General features: G+C 33.6%; 2 protein-coding genes across 2 annotated transcripts in view; both read right to left on the bottom strand.

The window, feature by feature from the left end:
- Window positions 1-24,376, bottom strand: part of LOC129233371 (uncharacterized) — an 81,608-nt gene that overhangs the window by 26,164 nt on the left and 31,068 nt on the right. The window contains exons 8-9 of the mRNA XM_054867409.1: window positions 8,834-9,097; window positions 4,675-4,848 (exon numbers count right to left, since the gene is read on the bottom strand). Of these exons, the coding sequence (XP_054723384.1) occupies window positions 4,675-4,848; window positions 8,834-9,097 (438 nt within the window). The remainder of the gene's footprint in view (window positions 1-4,674; window positions 4,849-8,833; window positions 9,098-24,376) is intronic.
- LOC129233370 (cytochrome P450 1A1-like) lies at window positions 436-15,700 on the bottom strand. The gene is made up of 5 exons (XM_054867408.1): window positions 15,531-15,700; window positions 14,841-15,040; window positions 8,834-9,097; window positions 4,675-4,848; window positions 436-3,103 (listed from the first exon to the last, which is right to left on the bottom strand). The coding sequence occupies exons 1-5, from the start codon at window positions 15,569-15,571 to the stop codon at window positions 2,931-2,933; spliced, it is 852 nt and encodes a 283-aa protein (XP_054723383.1). The 5' UTR covers window positions 15,572-15,700; the 3' UTR covers window positions 436-2,930.

Here is a 24,376-nt window from a genome sequence, read left to right as displayed (position 1 = left end):
AAAAAAGATCAATGCAGTAACTATTGCTGAATCCAAAAAAATTTTCATCTCTTGCTAAGTTCTAATTTATATAATGCTAAGCTATCATTGTTCAAATGATTTTACGCGTTTGAAAACCTTATACGTAACATGCTTTAATAAGTAGAAAAGTCGTACTTGTTGAAAAAGTTGAAAATAAAAAGTAAAATACAGTCGACTCTAACCAATCTGGATCACCAAAATGCAAACTGATAATCTGGATTTTCAAAAATAAAGAATCGGTAAAACCCATGCATTTCTTCCGCATAACACAAATGACTTGCATTGTGTACTTTTGGCCTTTGGCGCTTCCCGTTTTCAGAAAACTGCCATTTATAGTTCGACCATCCGTCACATCAATCCAGATTTTTAAGAGACTTCTGTTCTGTGCTAGGAAAATGAAATTGGGTTGAAAAATGATTTTTATTAACCAAGACAAAATTACAAGTTGTAAATGAGAAATGATTGTTATCTGGCTTCCAGCTGCTACTGAAAATAAAAGGACAGTAAAAAAAGTATCTGATCTTTGGCTGAGGAAAAAAAACTGGGAAACCTAGGCGTTTAAAACTTTATCACCCTCAAAGTAGTCTTTCTGGGACTCCCCAAACTTCTCTCAGCCATGCTGCCGTTGTTGAAAGTATTCAGAAAAAGCTTGCTTCGGAGTGGAGCGCAGTTTGTTTGTTATTGCAGAAATTTCTTTTTCGAAATATCGTACTTTTCAATCGCTCCTAAAGTTTGGAGAACAGCCAGAAGTCACAAGCAGCTATATCAGGAGATTATAGAGCATATCGACCCACACGAGTCTGTTTTTTTGACAAAAATATCATAACCAAGTGCGATAAATGTGCTGAGAAATTGTTACCGAAAGTGGTCTGCAATTGTCGAATGGTTTCCACTTGTCGGTCTCTGAATAAAAAAAGATTATCGCTGCATCACTGCTCCAGTTTCTCTGTCATTTTTCGTGAAATCAAAAAAAAAAAAAAAAAAACCGCACTAACTTAGTCAAACTGTGTTTGCCAGTGACTGACGTTTTTGACAGACGGGAAAAAATTGACGCATGCTCATAAATATTCAAAATTAATCTCAGGCAAGCACACTTAATTCATATCCATCAGGTTCTCCCCCGACCCAAATACTGAATACTTTTCTAACAGCTCTCGAATATCAGTATTAGTAGATTCAAAGCAAGAAAGCATCGCTGAGAGATCTTGCCTCTCAGCGATGCTGCTGCTGTTGCCGACATTCATTGAACGCCTTCATCGGGATGGAGGTCTTTACGGTATATCAATGATGTTAACCCCCTATGGTCTTGTCCTTATAGTGGAGCCTCACTTTTTCAAGAGCTGCTCTCTTCTACCTCAATTCTTTCTTGCTTCGCAAAAGCAGCTTGAATCTCCCAAATTGCATTAGAACATCAACAAAAACGTTTCACAATGACATGAGTTTGTTCCATGGTGGCAGAGTCGGAATCGGAGTCATGGAGTTGGTCTGACTTGGGGTAAATGAGTCGAATAAGGAGTCAAAAATCTGAGGCTTTAAAATTCCAGAACTCGGAGGCGGTAATTTCCCCTCTGAGTTGGCAACTCTACAAATGCTGCTGAGTAGAGCTCAAACAGATTTTTGTATACAGGTGTCGGAGGCTTTGCAACTACTGAAATCGGAGTCAATCATTTTGCCTCCGATTCTGCATCCCTGGTTCATTCTTTACGCATCACTTACACAGCTGACTTCAGGGTAATTGCAAATTTACAAACATATTATATACTAGAGAGGTTACTATGCTAGACTGATAGAGTTTTATTTCTGCAAAAACAAAACATCATATTAACTCAGTCTGGTGTTTTTCGAACTTAAGTAGGACACCACCAGATATTCAATACAGTATAGTTTCGAAAATCTGAGTCTCGAAAGTTCTATGTTCTGCTTGATTCGAGGTGCTAACTTTACATTTTCAGTAATATTTTTTAGTTGCTAAAGATGATTTTCATCAAAATATGAAAATCGAAATCTTTCGTCCCTATTAAACTTATTTAACTGCATACAGTAAATAATAATAAAAAAAATTCACTCAGAGGTTGGTAAAAATTTCATTTTTACCCACCATTAGCCTAAGTAGTGCGAAATATTCAGACTACAAAATACGAATTGAGAAATGTCTTGGAGATAACTTAAAATTCACATTGTTTTGTCACGAAGAACGTGCAAATATGTCTTTTAGAATACTCGTTTGCAGTCAAAAAAAAAAAAAAAAAAAAAAAATCACAACTTAACGCCGCGCGAGTCGTATATATGAAGTTTAAACCTTCCACAGCTAAAGTTTTTGTGTTCTACGAGATACATAGATACCCTCGGAAACACATAGATACAGAGGTCTGGCAACACTCATCGAAATGGATTCGGGCACTGTCAAAATGTTTCGTTGCCTAAAAAATTGCCCACATAAATGCGAGTCAAAATCGCAGAAGTAATTGAAAGCGAAATTTATGTTCAAATTCCAATAATACATTTTTCACGAATATAAAACTTGCTGTTCCTTGTAAAAGGAAGTAAAAGGTGCTTCTCCTTATGTCAGTTAAAAGCTGTAACATTTTAATCTGGAAGAATTTTCCGGATAACCAAATTTTTCAATAATCCGAGGTAGCTCAAGCCACGATTATAACTTGACCACGAACAGAAGGCGGGTGCTTTCTGGCAGATTCTACCTATTACAAATGATACAAATGATGTTTCGCTTCAAGGTCATCCGCTTCTTTTCGTGGTCAAGCTTTACCTCGGACTTACGAGACTATTGTATTACATTTAGTGATTGAAAATATGCAATTGATTCAATGGTCATCAAGATGCTCCAAGGAAGTTTTCTACACTTTGTTCGGTGACGAGCTAACTTTCATTTCCAGTTAGAGCTCTCAATGTTACTTTAGATGTCTGGGCTTCAGTATTAGTTTCATGTCTTCAGGCTCATAAAATATTGATGCTTTAGTTGCCGATCCTTCTGCCGGGCAAACCTTAAAGTTTTGTACCGTTGCTGTTAAAAACAAAAACGCCTGCATCATTGTAAACGCCTCACCTGCACAGGATCGCTTTCCTAAGGAATAAATAAATACAGAACATTATTACCACAGCGCTTCACGTATCTAATAAACATGTAAACATTTCAAATAATGCTTGAATTGTGAATTAATTAATTTCAACTCTTCGCATTAAAGTGTGCAGTACTCATTCGATTATATAAGCTAAATATGCCAACGTTTTAAATTGGATTTGCAAATTTGAAGCATGCTTCATCAAAATTATAATTTTGACTCGTCAAGATGAATATATATATATATATATATATATATATATATATATATATATATATATATATATATATATATATATATATATTCGTTTTGAATCCAGTACGAAAATGACGTTATTCTTAGCAAATTAAAAATAATCCTTTTGCCAAATGTGTGAGTAAAAAATTCTCATTTTTTTGCATCAAGCATTGAGTCTTACATTAATTATTCGATAACTAAACATAATATAAATTCTTATGCTGTAACATTGCAAATATAAATCGTTTTTTTGGCTTTAAGTAATAAATGTAACCGTCGTCATGCTTTAATCCAAGATAGTATATTAAAAAAAAAATAATTTCCGTTTTGAATTCAATCTGAAAATGGCTGAAACATCAGACAACTGCAAATAACTGTGGAAAAGTTATGCTCATGCTATTAAGCGTGAAAAAGAACACAAATAATAACATTCCGTCTTTGTGCTGTAAATATTTCATAAAAAGGAGAAAAAAGGCAAGATCTAAAACTTTCCATTGCACACCGAAGGCAAAGTTGTAATGGGCAATGACTAAAGTCATTTTGTGTTTTGCTTAAAGTGAATCTTTAGTGTTTTGATGACTAAATATTATTTGTTATATAAAACAAAAAATCTATCTTTTAGGCTTACATATTTTGTGATATTTAAAGGTACAAGTTGCATTGTTTTTTCAGAAGCAACCATTATAAATTGCATTCACATCTCAACTATGCATACATATTGGTATCGTATACCAAAATATACGTATCCAAGGTCCTACAAGAAGTCCACTTGCAATTTCAAGCTGTGATACCCTTCAAGTTTTGTCAATTTTTAAAATATCCATATAAAATAATTTTGACTTAAGTTTTTTCTTGAAATGTTGAAATGCCGGTATGCTCCGGTATTCTTTTTTTTTTATTTTTATCCCGGACCCCATTTTTGATGTAACCCCCTGGTCTCCCCCATGTGGAGACCATGTGTATATCAAATTGCTGACTAACATTGCAACTTCTTTTGCCTACGACGCATCCATTTGAAAAAGAGGTTTGTTAAATGCACACAAATCTACACGATTCAGTTAAATAATATAGTGTTCCAAAGAGAACAAAAAGCAAAGAAAAAAATCTATTAATAAAAAATTTTAAAAAAGCAAAATCCTTTATGATTGATGCAGCGTCCTTAACTGCTTTTGCAGATGACAACTTCTTTCATTTTGTTGATGTATTTAACTTTTTTCTCTCTCTCAAACAATCATAAAAGGTTTTAAATAGAACAAATATAACTCTCCTAGTTATTAATTGTTTAAGAAAGTTATATTCTTTTGATAAACAGAGCCATTTACAGAATTTTACTCACCAATTCCAAAAATGATTGGCGTTTCCGATCTTTGCTTCCCAGGGCGAGTGATAAATCTTGAAGGATCGAATTTATATGGATCATCGTAGACTAGTGGATCATGGTTTGCAGACCAGGAGTTGAGAATAGTTATGGCTCCTTTGGGTATTCTATATCCCATGACCGTTGTTTCCTCTGTAGAAATTAAATAACATTCAAAACATGTTTTTTGAAGAAAAATATTTAAATATTGCTGAAGGGATAAAAATGCTTACTGCTTGACAGCACATAATTATAGTTATTTCTTTTTAAATGATTGTCAAAGAATCAACTTAAAAGTGTACGGCATGAAGGTAAAGCTACACTGCGGTACGTTCATACTTAAGGAAGTCAAGAAGGATTAAATGTAATACGACAACTATGATTAAAACGAGCTGGTGTGTGCATCACATGATTTCCTTTTACTCCAATTTATTGTCATTTCCACATTATTGGCAATTTTAATGTGATTCAATTGTTTACTCTCTAAATATGACCAACAGTAACCAAATTAAAACCAAATTTTAAAAAATCGCCAAATTTGTCGTCAAGTTGGTGACAAAACTTGGCGCTCAAAAGACTGACGATATATCACCAAGTGTGCGACAAATTTTAACACCACTTGAGTTTACATCGAAATTAATGATTTCCCCCCAAAAAGAGGCAAAAGACCCCCTTAGGACCATTCGAATGCAACCAAAAGAGAAGGTGAACAACTAAACCCCACTAGGAGTGTACGTACCATATTTCAACTTTCTAAGACATACCGTTTTTGAGTTATGCGAGATACATACGCATATACACACATACACACATACGCACATACATACGTACATACGGACGTCACGAGAAAATTCGTTGTAATTAACTCGGGGGTCGTCAAAATTGATATTTAGGATGTTTGTACGTTCCACGTGTGGTCGGGTCGAAAGAAAACTCAATATTCGTTCGGGGTGAGAAAAATGGAAATTAAGGCCGACTTTTGAGTGAAATTTTTTTCGCGAATACAATATTTCCTTTTTTGTAAAAGGAAGTAAAAAAAGGGTAATACTAAGCATATTTCTCACTTTTTTTTTGTCATTTACGTTTAAGCACAATTATAAAACATTTATAGACTTAGAACAAGGTCAGCTTATTGATGGTAAAAATTTATCTAATGTGAACATGAAGGCCACGGAATCGTTCTAAAATATATCATGTCGAAAAACACTTGCCGCATTGAGATTTTGCTGCACCTCATATACATTTCTAAAAATATGATCCATTTTGACTTTTTATTAATTAAGAAAAACGCTTTGATAATATGGGCAAGATTCAACCAGAAGAGGTGAAAACAAAACAATACAAAACCGTCAGCCAATTTATATTAATTTGCAGTTTATTACAAGCTTCACACTCTAATCAAGTTGTAAGCTAATTTACACGCCTATTTAGTTTATCTGCTAATACTCTGAAAAAATGGTTCTAGGTCAAATTTTTTTTTAAAATGAAAACTGGCCATAAAGAAGAAATCTAACACAAAAATAGTTTCATCTGCATATCATTATGCTCTGAACAAAAGTAAAAAAATTGTTGAATTTGGTATGTAAGTATTAGATTTGAAAGTAGCTTTTACTCATAAGTGTGAACGGTTCGCCAGTCCGGGGGCGCAGCGTTGTAGACGGTCAGTGGTGATTTTCCCCACCAACTCTTGATTTAAAGTCATATTTTCAATGCTAGTATGACAATATAAATACTTTAAGTTTCAATGACCGAACGCCTCTCGGAGAGAATTTTGACTTGTTATTACCCCCTCCAGAGAGATTTCTGGCGGTACTAATACATTAGCTATAATGAATCAATATGGATTGTTTTCTCATGAGCGATAAAAAAAAAATTGCGTTGCGTTATTCACTGTTCAAATCTAAATAGGACTAGATAAGAGTCTTGACTAGATAAGAGCCTTATTACGGATTCTGTTAGCATCTAACCACAACCGGAGTAATGAAATTTTTACATCGCTTACCAATTCATTGGAACTGGTTGAAGATATATTCAGTAAATTACCGCCCTGGATGGTTGAAGATAGTTTTCCACTGACGCAAAAATGGTGCCACTTACAAAACGATACCAAGGTAGACCGAACAGAAAATGAAAATTAAGATAATTTTCCTTTTGAAAAATTCCTTCGTTAAAAATTGTAGTTAGTGATTGCAATACCCGTATACCGGTATACCGAATACCCGTATTTCGAGCAATTTTGCAATTTCGTAATACCGGTATTGGCTGAGGTAAAATACCGGTATTTTCGGTATTAGCTGAAAATAATAAATAGTTTCATTTAAGTAATTTTCAATTTAACATTAAATATCTACTTATATTTTAAATGCACATTTCTTTTTCCAAGAGAAGGAATCAAATCAATCTATTGATGCAAAAATTTAGCTTCAAAAGCACGAACTAATGAAATATCCATAAACAAAAATAGCGAATAGATTGCAAAATTATATTGTCATTACTAAGGTGGTAGGAGGAATCGCATTTTCGTGCGCTTTTGTGCATCATGTTTTTATTTTCTCCATTTCCCTGATCACTCATTTTCCCTTTTGTGAAACTTACTTTCGAGTGTAATTTTTAATGCATTTGTTCTATGGACAATTTATTCCAACCATCAATTTCATTAATACTTTGGGATTTATATTTTAATTATTTGTCTCAACCGTACTAAATTTTAGCAAAGACTTTTTCTTGTTAGCATCACAAATGGTAATTTGTTGTCGGAAGTATTGGTTTGTTGTGCTGTTTCGCTATTTGGCTTCCTACTTAGCAAGATGATATATAGAAATTATATAGCGCCTTAAAAATTTGCCGGTAAAGAGTAATCAATTGAAACATATTTTCAGGTATTCCCATAATTATAATTATGAAGAATTTTGAAAAGAAAGCGAAAACGAATAAAAGAAAGTAACATGATAAAATTCAGTCAAGTTTATAGTAAGTTTCAAATCAAAGAGCTAATAAAATGCAAACACAAGTATCTCCTGTTGAAGAGAAGATACCGAATTATTCGAAGATGAAAGACTTCTAGACAATTAGAGGAGGTGTATCTCACATTGTTAACAATACCACCGACCTGCGTGAATTCAGAAAGGGTATTTTCAACTGTAGGAAAGTTGACTACTAAAATGAGTTCCAGGTTTAAAGATAATCTAATAGATGCATTATACTTTTTTTTCACAATTATTGATTTTTTACTATGGCATTTGTACCTTAATTTTATAGTATTTGTTAACAATGCGTTTTCATAAATAATACAATTTCGGTATAAAATTATGAAATATGGCAACAAAACAATATGTTTTCAAGCTTTTTTGAGAAATTTCAAATACCGGTATTCCGGTATCACGTTTTAAAAATGTCGAATACCGGTACTGAATTTTTGGTCCGGTATTGCAATCCCTAATTGTAGTATTTGCCACGTGACAGTAAAACCGCTTTAAATGATGTATTTAGTTTAAAAAAAAAAAAGCGAGAACATTTATGTTTCTGCATCAAGGCGTTTTTTTTGGGGGGGGGGAGGGGGGTTGAAATGAAAAAAAAAGTACCCCGACCCAGTGAATGAATACCCCAACCAGTACTCAAACACAGCATTATCTAGCATTTTTCTCTCTGGAAATGGAAAGAAGGGAGTTACTACTGTAAATTCATCTAAAAAAAAAAAATTCTTAAAATCTTTTTTGTCACAAAAAATACGAGGTGCTCATTCACTGGGTGGTGTTTGTTAATGTGGTCGAACATTATTGTTCAAGTCGACGGAAGGTTTTCTGTCCGCTACAGAATTCATTCATTGGTCAGTCTATCCTATACCATCAAATACATGAAAATAAAAATGAAGGACTAAGGTAAAGACACCAGTAGTGGCCAGTGCTTCAGTAGTAGTCGCTTCAAGGTTTACATTTGAAAAAAAGAAAAAAGGATTCCAGGTTTCCCAATGTATTCAAACGTGCAGGAGGTAATACCTCTTGCACGTTGGATGCACATTTGAATCCATTGGGAGACCCGGAATCTTGTCTTTTCAAATGTAACCCTGAAAGTAGGCACTACAGAAGCACTTGGCACTACTGTTGTGTTAACCTTAAATATATATTTCTGTATATCTTACTTGTGCATTGTAAGCTGGGAAACATAGGAAAAAATTCAGAGCATCTAATAACTTCTTGCAAAAAAGCATTAACGTACGGAAGACTGCTTTTGTCATCCATAATTGGAAGTCTTTCTGTGCCCAACACTTCAGCTATCTCCTGATACATTTTTTCTTGGCATTCTGGATTCTGTACAAGACTTTGCAAGAAACCTCCGATGAAGATAGAGACAGTTAGAGCACCGTCACCAACGAATTGAACCAGTGATGATACAAGAGATTCATCTGCAAAACATTTCAGTTGTTTATAAAAACATCACTTTAGTGCTGCTTCATGGAAAAGCTAGACAAGATCTAAATGAAGAAATACAGTAGACCCTCGTTTTCGCGGGCATATTTTACGTGATTTCGATTGTTCGCCGTTTAAGATTCAACACCTTTATTTTACTTTACGCGGATGCAGCAATACAAACGGATTAAATTTTCCCCTCTTTCAAAATCCAAACTCCTAAAATTTTCATATTACACGTAAAAAACTATTTTGGCGTGCTAATAATCGAGCCTGGGACAATGGAGACAGTTTATGCGATTGGTTCCAGAGCTCTTTTCAGAAGTAAACTTATTAAACTCACACAGTTCAGAACTCATTGGAAGAAGAACTTTTAGGAATGACATAGGAGGACAAAAGCAACGAGGATACCGACATCGATGACACAGAACCAAAAACGTTAATATTGTAAATTTTGAGCTATTCATTGACAATAGAAATGATCTTTCTAATTTGTTAGTGAAGGAAGATTTTATCATGGAAACGATCATTGATGCGTTAATGCTCTGTAAACAACTACAGACCAAAATTCTTGACTGCCAAAAAACTATCACAGCCAGCTCCTTTTCATAAACGCCAAATTATTTTGTGTTTACTTTATGCATGTTGTGCATAGAAATCGATATAAGTACACATGAAACTTATTATACGATTAATCATCACTAGACTGAATTATATTTTTTTTATCTACCGAACCTTACCCCTATTTTAACACTAATATTAAGTATTAATTTACGCAGTTTTGATTTACGCGGAATTTCCGAGTAACCCACTCGTAAAACGAGGGTTCACTATACGTCCTTTGGCAGCGACATCCACTTGTGTGACGGTGATAATTAACAAATCAGTGTCAAACTTACGGTGAACAATGGTAAACACTGCAGAGAAAGTCCCTAAATCTGACAACCTTTCTAAAAACTCATTTACTTACTTTCGGTCTATCTTTCCGCTGAAGATATTATAGATACTCTATATGTGCGGTGTTATTTAAGTTTGTTGCCCTAAATTTTTGCATGGTCTGCATTTTTGTTTTTGGAATCAATATTTTCTTGATGGGTTGTTCTTTATATTTAAGATCGTAACAACTTGTTGCAGGTTTTAGCTACCTTGACAGCACGCTTCTTCGAATTCTAACGATACTTGGGGACGATATTTCTTGATGGGTTGCAGTTTAAAAATTAGTATGCATTTTATATTTCAAAACAAATCTGAATACTGCCTGCAGACTTCCACAAAAAATAAATGACATCACAAGACTTAATTTTCATAGAACCAAATGCGCAAAAAAAAAAAAAAAAAAAAAAAAAAAAAAATTAAGATTGAAATAAGGTTGAAAATATGTTAAATATCAATATATAGATATGGATACACATGAAAGACCATTTTATGAAATATGTTGACGTATCTTTATATATTAATAGGCAAGCTGTTTTCTTTCGATACCGATTCCTCCTCTGTTTGTGAACCGATTTCCTTCATTCTTTTTTTGTTCAGTAGCTATTGCGGAAATTTAGTGTCATCAACAAGAATTTTTGAAATCGAACGCTAATTAACGGAAATATTAATAAAAAAACGCATTTTCGTCCTAAAGGGCACTTTCTACGCGAACGGATGGTCCAATTTTTTCCAATTAGATATGGTTGGAAAGGTCTTTAAAAAATACTCCTAACGAAAAAAATTGTCAGGGCGCCCAAGGTCCAATAACCTAAATCCACTAGAAAAAAAGTTATAAGCGTTTTTTAGTTAGCGAAACTCAAAAATTTTAATTTTATATCTTTTCCATTGTTGAAATTCATTGTTGGAAGCGTGAAACATTAAATTTTAATTCATTTTTAAACCGCTTTTTCTACACGAAAAATGCATTTTAGTGCTTTGAGCTTGGTATGGTTGGAAAGCTCGTGAAAACTACTTCTAAAATCGTTTACCCTCCGTTTACGGCAAAAAAACGAAAACCCTCTAAGATGACTAGAAAATGAATTAGAAGCAATTAAAAGTTAGTGAAAATTCATTTTTATTTGCTTTTTCACGCGACATAGCGTGAAGAAATTGCTGGATAATATTGTGGCGTTGCCAGTTCTCGCTTAAGCATAAAGAAATAAAATACTTGCATTTGTTTTTATTATTTAGGCTTTTTGGGTAACTACGGGTATTTAAAATATTTTCATTTCGATATGTTTTCGCGGTTTTCATATTTAAATAAATTATTTTACGGAGTGAGGGACGAATTCCAGTTCCAGCTCCCAATAATACCTGTATTTGCTATCACCAGAAACAGATCTCAAGGTGAAACTTTTGATAAAATTGGCGTATTATTACGACGTCCAGTGCTTTCGCATAGACAAATTATATGTTGTCGTGAGTAGAGTTCGCTCATTTGGCTGTTGGAAATTTTATATTTAACGGCAAGATCATGCCTACTTTAAAAAAAAAAATATTTTTTGTACGAATTTTTACGTATAAAGGGAGTTTTGCGGCATCATTTCATTCAGAACGACTTCCATAACTGTGAAATTGGCGAACTTTATCCATTTTGGCACCAATGCCAGGTCGAGAAATATTTTTCTTTTGCATTCGTAAAAAATGAGTACAGAAATGTCTATTTGCAAGGAACTTACTACGAATAAACTCCCTCTTTAAGGTGGGATTCATTAAATTGTAGCCGTTCGTGACAAGGCGGAGGAAATAAATGACAAGAAGAATATACACTGGAGAGAATAGGACATCGAGCATTTTTTTTTTTTTTTGATAAGAACGTTTATTAAAAACAGGAAATAAATGACAAAGGAGCATACAATGGGGTGAATGGGAAATCACTCTTTTTTTTTTTTGATAAGAACGTTTATGAAAAGCAACGTGATATGTGGCAAAGGGAAGAGGGGTATGGTGAAATGTGAAACTTTGCGACAAAGGGGAGAGAGATCAAAATTTTTGAAAAGTGCATTTGGCAGTTTTCCCCTAAACAGTAAACAATTCACAAACACGATTTAAAAAAAAAAGCACTATTATTGCGACGTCCAGTGTTTTTGAATGGACAATTTTGTAATGTAGCAAGTAGGATTCGTTCATTTGACTGTTTGGAACTTAATAATTCTAACGGCATAGATGAAGACAACTTACTCAATAATATTAAACTTATTAAAAGAAGCATTGTTCATGCAGAAGTTTTTACGTATAATCTGAGTTTTGCAGGATCATTTCATTCGGAAAGATTTCGATAATTGATAAATTGGCGGGTGTTCTTCATCTATTAGCGTCAAATTTTTGGCACCAATTGCAGCTCGAGAAATGTTTTTACTTTGCATACGAAAACAAAGTAGGGAAATGTATATTTGCATACGGTTGCCACAAAATAGGGGCTGTCCACGAATGAAGTCCCAGTTTAAGGAGGGGTTCACGAAATAGTAACAGTTTGTGACAAATTAGAGGAAAGACATGACAAGAGGGGCATACAATGGCGTGAACGTAGCAACAAGCCTTTTTTTAATAGGAACGTTTATGAAAAACAGCGTGACATGTGACAAAGGGAAGAGGGGGTATAGTGAAGTGCAAAACATTGTGACTTAGTAGAAGGGGGAGAGGGTCGAAAATGTTGAAAAGTGTGACATCAGTTATGCACCGCCCTTAACCATAAACAAACACATAGTCGACTTTTTTTAAAAATTGTACTACTATTACGACGCCCAGTGAGGAACGGACAGGTATAAAACGTTTTGTAAGTATCATTGTTCACACAGAAGGTTTACGTATAAATTGAGTTTTGATGCTTCTTTTTCATACGGAAAGATTTCGAAAATTGGATAAATGGTGATTTTTATCCATTAGCGTCAATTTTTTTGTTTCCAATGCCAGCGCGAAAAAATGTTTTTCCTTTGCATACGTAAACAAAGAGTAGGGAAACATTTATTTGCATAGGGTTAGCACAAAGCAACATGATATCCAAAATAAAATTATCCAAACCAGCAATTTGTCGACCACACCAATTTCTCAATGGGATTGTTTCCTTCAATCAAAAGTACTACTTTTAGTCACTGAAATAGATAGAATAAGAAAAAAAAAAATGTTTAGCCAGAAAAAAACTTTTATTTTCTCAACAGTTGTTTTTTTAAAAATTTTTTGAATGTCGATTTTGGAAATAAGGCGTGGTCTTTATGACGTTATGAGTGATGTACTTTGGCGCGCGACTCCATTGCCGCGCTAAATATTTACGGTTTACTCTCAATCGCGTTTTCGGGTTATGATAATTTGCGATGTGCTCTAATGGCATCAATGAGTGGCATTTTACCGCTTTTGATGCCAAAAAATTACTTTCAATCTGCGCACCAATTAAAATAGTTGTTAAAAATATTAATTTTTTTTCAAATTATTTAAAAAAAAACGGTTAAAACCTTTGTTTTTTAAGCATTCTCTTTCAGGAAAAAAATACTTGGAAAATTTCGGAAACGACCCCATTACCGAAACATCCCCTTTCATCCATTTATTTTGAGTTTAACAGATAAAAAGCAAGATAGGAATAAATTGTTACTGTGGTACTGTGTGTCCGTATAAAAATTGTATGTCTTCAGATATGCAGTAAACATGAGTAAGAGTAGAAATAAAAATGTTGGAAATAGTTAAATTCATACAAGTTTTTTTTAAATATTCATTTATGAATATGGTCGAATTTCGACCACTGGGCGAACACTAGTTCAGTATAAATCTATCAAGAAACAACAGGTGTGTTATGATGTACGTAGTTCTAACTGACTTCCAAAAATTAGGAACTCAATAAATAAAAATATTTTATGTATTATATTCCAAACAGAAAGTGAGGCGGTTGTTGTTACATTTTGTCTGTCTCTCATTAACTAGTAATTTTATAATTACAAAGTAAAGCACAAAATGAGCTGCTTTGAAAATGAAATTTGACGACATTTCTAACGATCAGAATCTCTACTGATTCTAATGAAATTCCTTTCAAACTTTAATATAAATTCAACAATTTTGGTTCAGATTTTTTACTATGTGAAATAATTAAAGAAATGTATGGCATTTGAATAAAACGAGAACAACGTGTATAAAGTACAAATAAAGTAATAAAATAGAGTTAAAAACTCAGCAAACAGCTGTTTCGGGGCTGTCAAATGCAAGCCCCTTCATCAGTGCATAAAAGAAGAACAAAAAGTCTACACAAAGTAGACGAACGACAAATAAACAAAAATGGAAGGAAGCAAAGTAAATAGACATGGAAATCGGAAACACATGCGTCACAGAACAGCAACGACACCTGTTTGCTGAGTTTTTAACTCTATTTTATTACTTTATTTGCACTTTATACACGTTGTTGTCGTTTTACTTATTCCATAGTACAGAGTTTTCGACTGCTTTTTTACAATGTATGGCATTTATTTAGATTTTATTATTGCATGTACCTTCACAATTATTTGATCAGGATTTCTATAAATTTCACTCTCTGAGCCAAACCTCCCGCATAATGGGTCAAACCTTCCTTAAGTGTTTATGTTTGACCTAGTTTGAGCATTTGAAAAATCACGAAAAAAAAGGGCTCAAAATGCAATCTAAATAAAACACAATAATGTAAACAGACCTTACATTGCAAGTTTACGAAAAAAAATCGACTTGGAAATTTTTTACGATTAGAAAAAAAATATCAAAATATGTTTATTAAAATTGGGTCTATTTTTCCTCATTTCCTCTACTTACTGGTGAAGAATTTAGCGGTTGGATCACTCTTGGCTCTTCTGTCTTTCCTTTCTTTTATATAACTGTCGATGACGTTCCTGATGTCATTTGGGTTAAAATTTGCTTCATGCTTTTCCACTATTTTCCTCAATGTACTCAGCATTCGTTGGTGATAGACCATTGCCTTTCTACAGTCAGCGTACAAAGGCACGACCACATGCCTATTAGAAAAAATATCTAAATTTACTTCGGTTTGTTTTTAAAACATTTCTTTCAAATACATAATAAAAAACACACGTGAGCACAATAGTGTTTGGATGACCTACCCCGGTGTGTGTAAACAACGTTTTTATTAGCTGGGGCCTTGTTTAGGGACTTGTGATTGGTCAGTCCGAGGCAAATGCGTCGGCCATGTCCCCCCCTCGCCCCTCGCGAGAATCGACAAAAATACCTAACAAACTCAGGGTTGGCACAAATTTCCAAAAAAATTCCTTTAGGGCACATCACGAATTAAATGTGTGATTGGCGCAGAATTGCACCTCTGCTTCTTGTGTTCATCAGATCATAATATCCAAGTTTCAACAAAATTTTGTATTCCTTTGCACAGTTTAAGTTCGTCTAAAAATTGTTTAATCACTGGGCATATGTAAATACAAGAATATGAATTAATTTTAACTTCTAACAATGAAAGGAATAAAATTTGTACTTCACCTTGCAACTTCACCACAAAGTAATAGTTTTGTGCTGGTCATCCCCTTTCAGTACAATTTCATATGCTTCGTTTAATTCCAATAATTCTCTCTGAGAAATTCCATCATCACCGAAAAGCATTCGACGAATGATTGAGCAGCATCTATCTGTGAATGTTCGAGTGATGTTGACGGGTTTGCCCGCTGAAACCCGGAACTCTTCGATGGTTGCTCGCACTTGGTCGTAAATGGGTCCTGCCATGGCGTCTCTTAACGTGATCATTCCATATTCCTTGAACGCCTGGGTGAAGAACTTTCGCTGCACCTTCCAGCTTTCGCCATTTATGAAAGCTACACCTTGAGGGGGGAAGAAACGTGTTGTTACGTAAATGCAAAAGAGTGGGGAGATCAAAAATGATTTTACAAGATATTTTTCACATACAAGAAAACTAATCGCATTATAAATTTGAAAAAACTCTATTGTGGTTTGTCCCGGATATCTTGATTAAGGGCAATATTTTCAATGATTTCAAAGTTCTGCTGTAGTAAGATTGGGGATATGTTACTGATTAGAGATAGGCGTTTTTTCCCTTGAGAAACCTATTGTTCATTAAGTCATAGTCCGCTTAATGACACTTGCTAACTAAGTTACTGATTTTCGTATAGTTTGGTCCTCATAAGTTGGCCAATGGCCTTAACAATGCTTACCTCTCTTTGTGGTAATGGGTGGGTCCAACAGAAATTGTAAAATTTTAGGCTCCGGGAAAAACTATTAGTACGATACAAATTATTTCTCAGAGTTTATGTAAATGTCCCTCCTTTGTTTTGAACGAAATAGTCGCCAAGATAGTTTTTTAGTCGCCCGAGTGACCTGCACACGGACCGTTTCACTCGGGTGTTTCAAATGATCATGCTTTTCATGATCAAGGGTTTAGGTCTGACTCGGTTTCTGGTCTGGATCAAAAAACACAGCTGTCAAAAAACTGTTCCATCCAACCGATTGAACTACATGCAGTGGTAGGTACGGGGTATCCGAGATCGTAGAGTGTAGAATGCTGTAGTTTAAGGGTATAACGCCGTTCCCTGAAATATTTGATCTCTTTTATTGCAAAATATAATGCAAATTTTATATAAATTACTTTCAAATCCCCTTTTAAAAATAATTTTCTGCTTTTAAAGCTAAAACTGGCTAAGTAATCTAAACTGACTTTTCTTTGACCTAACTAAAATCCTCCAATCATGTTAGCTACACTACTGTCAAAACTGTGGATTGCATATGGCACATTTTAGGGAGAAACGTAGCGTCGTTGCACTAGCGACATACTTTCAAGGGTGCCATTTGTCTCTCTATGGCACCCTTAAGAGTACCAGAGAGAGGTAAAGGGTACCCTTAGAGGTGCTATCCATATGGCACCTTTAAGGATGCCATAGGGAATCAGGTGGTACCCCTTAGAGGTGCTACAACTTTTTAACCTAAAAAGTGCCATAACTGACCCGTCTTTGAACAGTGTACTGTTTAAAAAGTTCAGTTCCCACAAATATTTTCTCCTAATTTCAGTAGGTTTCCTGCAGAAATGTAGTGCATAAAATAATTTTCAAACACGAAATACAACTTTGGAAGAAAAAATATATACTCACAAAATAATCCCAAATGTTACGCATACAATCTGTTAGAAGGCAGTAATGGAACTTTTCTTCTTCTGCTGTTAAGTAAAATTTGTCTCTTGTATAAATCTATATATATATATAAATGAAAGTTTGTCTGTATGTCATCCATGAACTCAAAAACTACCCGGCAGATTTGGCTGAAATTTTCACCGTTTGTTATTTTTGGTACTGGGAATATTTATAGACCAGTTCGAAAAAAATCCGATCGATAGTTCCTTTTTTATTCCAATTTAAGTCACAATCCATTGGATAAATACGAATAAAATTATCGGCTGCAGAAATTAATTCGTGTGAAAGATCTCATTGATAAGAAGTTAGCTGTTGCCATTTTTCTTGAGTTTGAACAAATAAATTTTTTCTTTATTGTTTTATGGCTTTTCATGCATCGGGGGGGGGGGGGGATTTAAAACTTTTTCGATTTGATATTTTTAGCGATTGATTGATCTTGCAAACTGCGTGAGTACAAAATTTGAGTATAGTCACGGCTTCACTTGATACCTGGACCGATTATTATGAAAATTGCTATATATACAGTGGCTCTCAAAAGTGTTCGTACACCTACGACTTTCAATGAAATAGGCCCTTATCCATTGGTTAGAATTAATATTTCGGAATAGGTATTTTTATTATAAGATCTATGATCTATTTTTAACAAAACTACACAAAAATTTTTAATAAAACATTAAAACTTAATTTTTTAAAAATCAAAAACCAAAAAGTTACGGAAATTTTATCTCACAAAAGTCTTCGTACACTTTGAAAAAAATGTCAAAAATTAGTAAATAATCTAACTTTTTACTAAGTTATTATTTAGTAGGATATCATGCGGTAACAACAACAGCTTTTAAACGTCTGGGAATAGATTTCATTGTTTCTTTCTTTCTTTTTTTGTGCAATTTCTGAGTAAGTGTTCAGCCGCACTACGAGTCTTACTGTTTCTAGTTCGCTTTTCGTTTCAATGGTGTATTTTCGTAATCTAGCCACCAGATATCTCCAAATATGTTCCACTAAGTTTAAATCTAGCGATTGAGGAGATATTTCCAAGCTTAAGGACAAATTTTAAGGCACCAAACGCGAACGTGTGCTTCTTATCGTTATCTTGATAAAAAAACAAAGTTGTTTCCGATTACCAAATTTTGGGGTAATAGTTTTAAATTGCTTTTTAAAATATTTAAATGAACAGCATAATTCATTATTTCATCAAAAAATTCCAAATTTCCAAGTCCTGATGCTGAGATGCACCCTCACACAAGAACATCTTCACCGTTCTGATTAACCGATCCAACTAAGTTCTTAAGATTAAATTCCTCTTTTTTTCTTTCATTTACAATTATACAACAATTTAACCCAAAATGTTGAATTTATTTTCGTCTATAAATAAGACGTTGTTCCAAAACGTATTGAGCTTATTTAACATTGATTTTACGACGGAAAGTGTAAGCTTACTGTTTTTCGCACGAACAAGAAAATTTCTGCGGGAAGACGTCCCATTTAATCTAGCTAATCCGAGAACTTTTCGAACAATTTTAGGTAAAAATTAAACGTAAAATGTTTCATTCAATTCTGTAGAAACTTTTTTCAGTTCTGAAATGTGTATTTTCATATTTTTTTTTAACTGTAAACCTCCGATCACGCTTTAATAACTTTGCCAGTTGACCTTTTCTTACCTTGTTTTCGATCCGATTCTTATCTTTAAAAGCATTTTATCAAACCCTTCACTATAGAATGGTATAAATTAACCAATTTAGAGACATTTCAGATCAATTTACGGCTACTGTGAGGGAAAAAACCAAATTTCGAATCGTGTTTGTTGTTTTTTAAGCAAACCTGCCATTTTAAAATAATAAGCAGAATATTAGGGAATAAAAACACTAAAAATTAAAGTCAAATGACTTTACAGTATCATTACAATGCAAAAATAATAAAAAAAAACCACATATGATAATTTTAATTATGAATTTATTCGAAACTATTTCAGTGTGCGATGACTTTTGTGGCGTATTTTTTCTCTGTCTCTTCGTTTTTTGACAAATTTCAAAAATAAAATCTGGCAATATTCCAAAAAAAAAAAAAAAAAAACTACTGGGTTTTATTCACAATGGCACAGGAATGGTGTGAAAAAAAATTGGACTTCATATTCGAATTCGGATTTGCGTTATTTTGGTTTTACTACAAAATTTCAAGGTGTACGAACACTTTTGGGAGCCACTGTATATGTATTTTTCCACGGAGAAGGTGCATAATATGCTCTTTGAAGCCACTCGCCACCAGGTGGAACTGCAGAGTAGCAACTTCTGCCCCGTTCAACCGATTGTCATGAAAATCAGTATAATGATGTATTTTTTTGTTGGCGTAGCAACGCGCGTCGGGTACAACTAGTCTAAAAATAAATTTAACATACCCTATTTTATACTAACCATCTTGAAACACGTAAGACAACATGCTAAAATCATTAGTTCTCTGGAAACATTCAGATTTAGACACGTGGGCTTCCCGGACAATTTTGGCTGTCCCCAGGTTTACGTAGAGTTGACCAGTAACTCGGAAGCTAAAGATGTCACCATACTTTTTTTGTCAAGTCATCCATTTGAAGATGGCTATCTTCTTCTTTTAGGAAAAACAGTAGACCGAAATATGGGAGCCCTATCGGGCCTGGTGGCAAACCTCTGTTATTTGTGAAGTAGTATAGCATAAGCAGGACGAGAACAACTGTTGCTAATAAGGCAGGCACGTTAGAAAAAGCAGGAACTATGCTTGAGATCATTTTGTAGTTACTGAAGCTTTTCTAAAACTGGCGAACCTGCAAAAAATATATATTTCCAAGTTTGGATTTGTTCACTTTTAAGATATAAAATAAAGCTAATATGCTGATGAAGTCGCTCATTGAACACGTTATGAGCGACTTCATTACTCTGATTTAACAAGAACTGGGATTTAGTGACGAAGTCGGAAATATTGGTTGGAACAATTTAAAATTTTTGGGGGTATAACTTTCCTTTAACGAACAAACCCCGCGCAAATTCAGCAATATTTTTAAGATTCACAAAATTTCTATTGCCTTCCAGTGCAGCATATCCTTGAAAAATTTCTTTGAATGTTCTGAAATCAACCAAAAGTTAGTAATTAATCTTAAATCTGGAGAACAAGTGATGACGTCCCCTTTTATTTTAATTTGTGGAGCAGAGAAGCTTTTGAAAATTGCACATTTCTTGAAATCAATGTTATCACTCCGGAGGATATTGTAGCTTAAATTCAAGCTAATACAGAGATAATGTTGACAGTTTGGAATGTGACTCTCTGGAACCTGATAGTTAAGGCGAGGCATGTGGTCCTTGAGTCGCTGCACACTAGGTTAGTATTATTGAGCCATTCCATTTCAGATCAGGCATTGCCTGCCACATGACCATCACCGACTTAAAAAAAAAATTACAGTAGTTAAAACTAAGGGGCATATGAAATATTCCACAAGGATTTTGCAAGAATTTATTTTCCCTTCAGTTATTACAGCCTACTAAGATTCTGGACAAAATCTTCCAATTTGGGAAAAACCCAGCAAAGCACTCGATTTGAATCTTCGCACGTTGTACTATTTCAAAAGTATATAACCTATTTGAATAATTCCTTTTTCTAAAAATAAATAAGGACTCATATATCATCTAGACATATTTTTTGAAAATTTAGTTGGGGTTTATTGATGGGTTCTTGATTTTTCTTGAGTATTTCTTACTAAATGAAGATGGCAGTCTAAAACTCTGTATGATAGTTTCATAACAAATTTTACTTTAACCCTTAGATGCATACAAACCTTGGAAATAAAATTTGAAATTTCGTAAATTTTCAAAAAATAACTGTTTTTGGAGTAAGATTACACAAAAAACTTATTTTTTTTAATTTAAAAAATTGGTTCATTTGAACCACTTTTAATACTTAACAAGTGGATATATACCAAATCCCGTTTTTTTCTCAGAAAATGTTTTATAATTAAAAAAAGGAAAAAAAAAAAACATATCGCCCATGCCGTGTATAATGAAAATGAGTAATAATTTCCTTTGCTGAAATTCTGATACACTAATGCCTAATAGTTACAATAATGGAGTACTTTTTCAGTAACAGCTAAAATTTTCCCTTTTTCCTGCCTCAATATTAGTTAATTTTGTTTCCAAAATTATGCGTTCCCCGTTACTAAGATGTCGCAACGAATCAAAATTTTTCTCTTTCAAGTACAACGTGCAACTCAATTACATGGCACAGGGGAAACCATCCAAGCTCAAAGGGAGGAACAGGGCATTGCATTTAAAAGTTATATTTTAATAGCGTGCTTTCGTTATCATTGGTGACCGTTGTCCCCAAAATTTTTGGATCCAACTTCGTATGATTACTTTTATGTATAAGTGCTCACTTCAAAATGCAAAACTAGTTTGATAATTAAAAAAACCCACCTGTTCTATGACAATTGAAGGTAGTTATAAGAGGTAATTAACAGGTCACCAAAGGTGGCTATTTCAGCCCCTTCAAACAAAATAAGTGCAAGCGCCCCGTAGTCTTCAGAACTTATTTTAAAGCTTAAGTGACGTGAATTCTGTCAAAAATATAAAAAATTGCTTGAAATGAAAAAGAAAATACGGGAGCTATTCTCCCAAGCAAGTTAAGCCCTGATCAGGAGAAAGTTATGTGAATAAAAAAGTCAAATGTCAGGGCCGTAACCAGAAAATAATTTCGGGGAGGCTTTAAATTCTTTCATGAGGAGCTTTGCGCTATTTGTCCTAATATTCAAGTCGTCGGGATAGCTATTATGAAAGAGTTTTATGCAATAATATACATATGAAAGACATTTGAGTTTTGGAACAATATTTTTTGGAAATTTTTAAATATAAACATTTAAATGTCAAACCGAACTTTTCTGGCGGGAGGGGGGGGGGGGAGAGCGGGTTGAACCCTAAGAACCCCGTTCTCGCATTGTATGCGGCCCTGTCAGATGTTACCAAAGGCTTTTCTAAACTTAGGCAGTCATACAAAAAAAGACGAATTGGCTGGATCAATAAGAGCGGTTCGTTACACATATATTTATCACTTCAGTTAATGTTGGGCATCTTTTGGTTTTAAATGCTTAATACAATTTGTCAAATACACGCGGGGCAAAGTGAATGGGGCGACGTAAAAATAGTTTATTTTGTTTGCATATTCATTCACTTATAACATCAATTATGTATTCAAGTATTATATCATTCATTTACGTACTCTAACTTATTAATTCTCTTATTTATTCATTCACTCACTTATTGTCTAATTCATTCACTATTTTATTCACTCATTAATTTGTTCCTATATATTTGTTTATTTGTTAATTTATTGTTTCAGTATTAATTCATTTATTAATCCTATTGTAATTCATTCATTTGATGAAAATTTTTTTAAATAATTAAATAAAAAGTATTTCAGTGAAAAAAAATGTTATATTTCACTTAGCTTCATCAAAATGGAAATTTTCTACTTTTATTTTGAAAGCACAAATTTATCGCCAAAAATTTAAAATTTTGTTTAATTACAAAATACATTATATTTTCTTTATGTACTGTAATTTTCAAAACTAACTTTCAGTCTATTCAATGTTCATTTTGAAAAAGGTAAGCTGTCTTAACAACTTCCCTTTCCCACACTAAGTGAAATCATGCATTTAAAAATTAAAACTAAAATTTGTATGTTGCTTAGTTTATTAAAATTCAATCAATAATAAAGAAACTAAAAAATACGTCTTACTGTTTCCTACTTTCTTTTGACCTACTTTCTTCTTACTTTCTTGACTGTTGTTTCCTATACTTTCTTGATTGTACATAAAGTGGAATTAGAACACACATAAATACATTTCGGAAGCTTATGTCACTTACATGTATCTTATTTTACTGCATGCAGATACCTGATCTCAGTTGCACAAGTATTATAGCCATTTGCTTCGACAAATTTCAGACCGATCGAATACTACCCACTTCTTCCTGAATATGATTCGAATAGTTTCGACCTTGGTTTGAATCAGACGCGCTCTGTCATTTGCGATCTTTCTCTCAACAACTACGTCCGGCAACATTTGACACAATACAGTTGTTCTGTGACGTATCTTTTACCATGAGAGCAGTCGGAAATTCCGGATTGGTTCCTTAGAAAAGTTTACTCTCTACTTTTTGTATTGTCTGACGTCGCTTGCCAGGATAAGAGCAGGCTTGTGCGAGAGAGTTTTGGACATACTTAAATGGTGAATAACATGGAAAATTTGTAGATAATAATAAGACAACTACTTCTTGTTTCACAAAAAAAAAAAAAAGGTTTTATTAATTTTTTTTTAAATAAAAAAGAAAAAGAAAAAAAGATAGAGAAAAGGGGGAAAAAACCTCACCGGTCCATAAAAAGATCTTTTCCTTTTTTTCAACGGTCCTCAAATACTGGATTTTTTCTTCCATTTTTCAAAAAAGAAAAAAAAAAGAAGAACAAAAAGGTATAGAATAGGGGAAAAAACCTTACAGGTTCGTAAAAAACTTCTCTCTCTCTCTTTTTTAACGGTCCTCAAATGCAAAGTTTTTTTCCCTTAAAAAAGAAAAAAAGAAAGAAAAAGAAAGAAAGAAAAGAAAAGAAGATGAAGGAATAAAAACATCACGGGTCCGCCAATTTTTAAAAAGCTCTTGCCGATTCGTAATTCCGTTGTTCCTGAGTAGTCCTTCACTTCCCAAAAATGTTCGTTTTCTTAAAGATAATAACTAAGTGGAAAGATTAAACCTACAGTTACAAGTTTTAAAAACGAGAAAGAGTTAGAGATTGAACAACATGCGATAATTTAAATTGTGCGAAGTATCGCATAGTCAAGCATTCGTTGGAAAAATATTTAGTACATAGTGCAATAAATGCTTTAAGGAAATTCTTATATTTGTAAAAAATTAGTTCGATTTGATAAATCAACTCTTAATGTAACCGTCTACCATGAACTTCTTTAAGGGAAAAATGCTTTCACGTAAAAAAGATTATCGTTGGGGACAAAAATAATCTGGCACTGCGCGTGATACGTACTATAGAGTCTGGTGGGGTAAAGTGTTTATAAAATCGTAGGTTTTCAACTTAGGTGGATAATAAAATTATGGTGGATATTAAAATTATGGTTTTATAATGAATACAATAAATTTCTTTAAACACTTCAACTTTTTTTTGTTGTTATTT

This window comes from Uloborus diversus, unplaced genomic scaffold (assembly GCF_026930045.1).
Source record: "Uloborus diversus isolate 005 unplaced genomic scaffold, Udiv.v.3.1 scaffold_361, whole genome shotgun sequence".
Classification (NCBI taxonomy): domain Eukaryota; kingdom Metazoa; phylum Arthropoda; class Arachnida; order Araneae; family Uloboridae; genus Uloborus; species Uloborus diversus.
The sequence above is the reverse complement of the archived record's forward strand: the minus strand, read 5'-3'. Positions and strand labels throughout refer to the sequence as shown.

Excerpts from the sequence above, each read along its gene's own strand:
- LOC129233370 (XM_054867408.1), bottom strand. The coding sequence starts at position 15,571 with ATGACCAGCACAAAACTATTACTTTGTGGTGAAGTTGCAAG. Across the intron at positions 15,041-15,530 it reads CTTTGTGGTGAAGTTGCAAG|GCATGTGGTCGTGCCTTTGT; the intron begins GTGAAGTACAAA and ends TTTTTCTAATAG. Across the intron at positions 9,098-14,840 it reads AACCGCTAAATTCTTCACCA|ATGAATCTCTTGTATCATCA; the intron begins GTAAGTAGAGGA and ends AATGTTTTGCAG.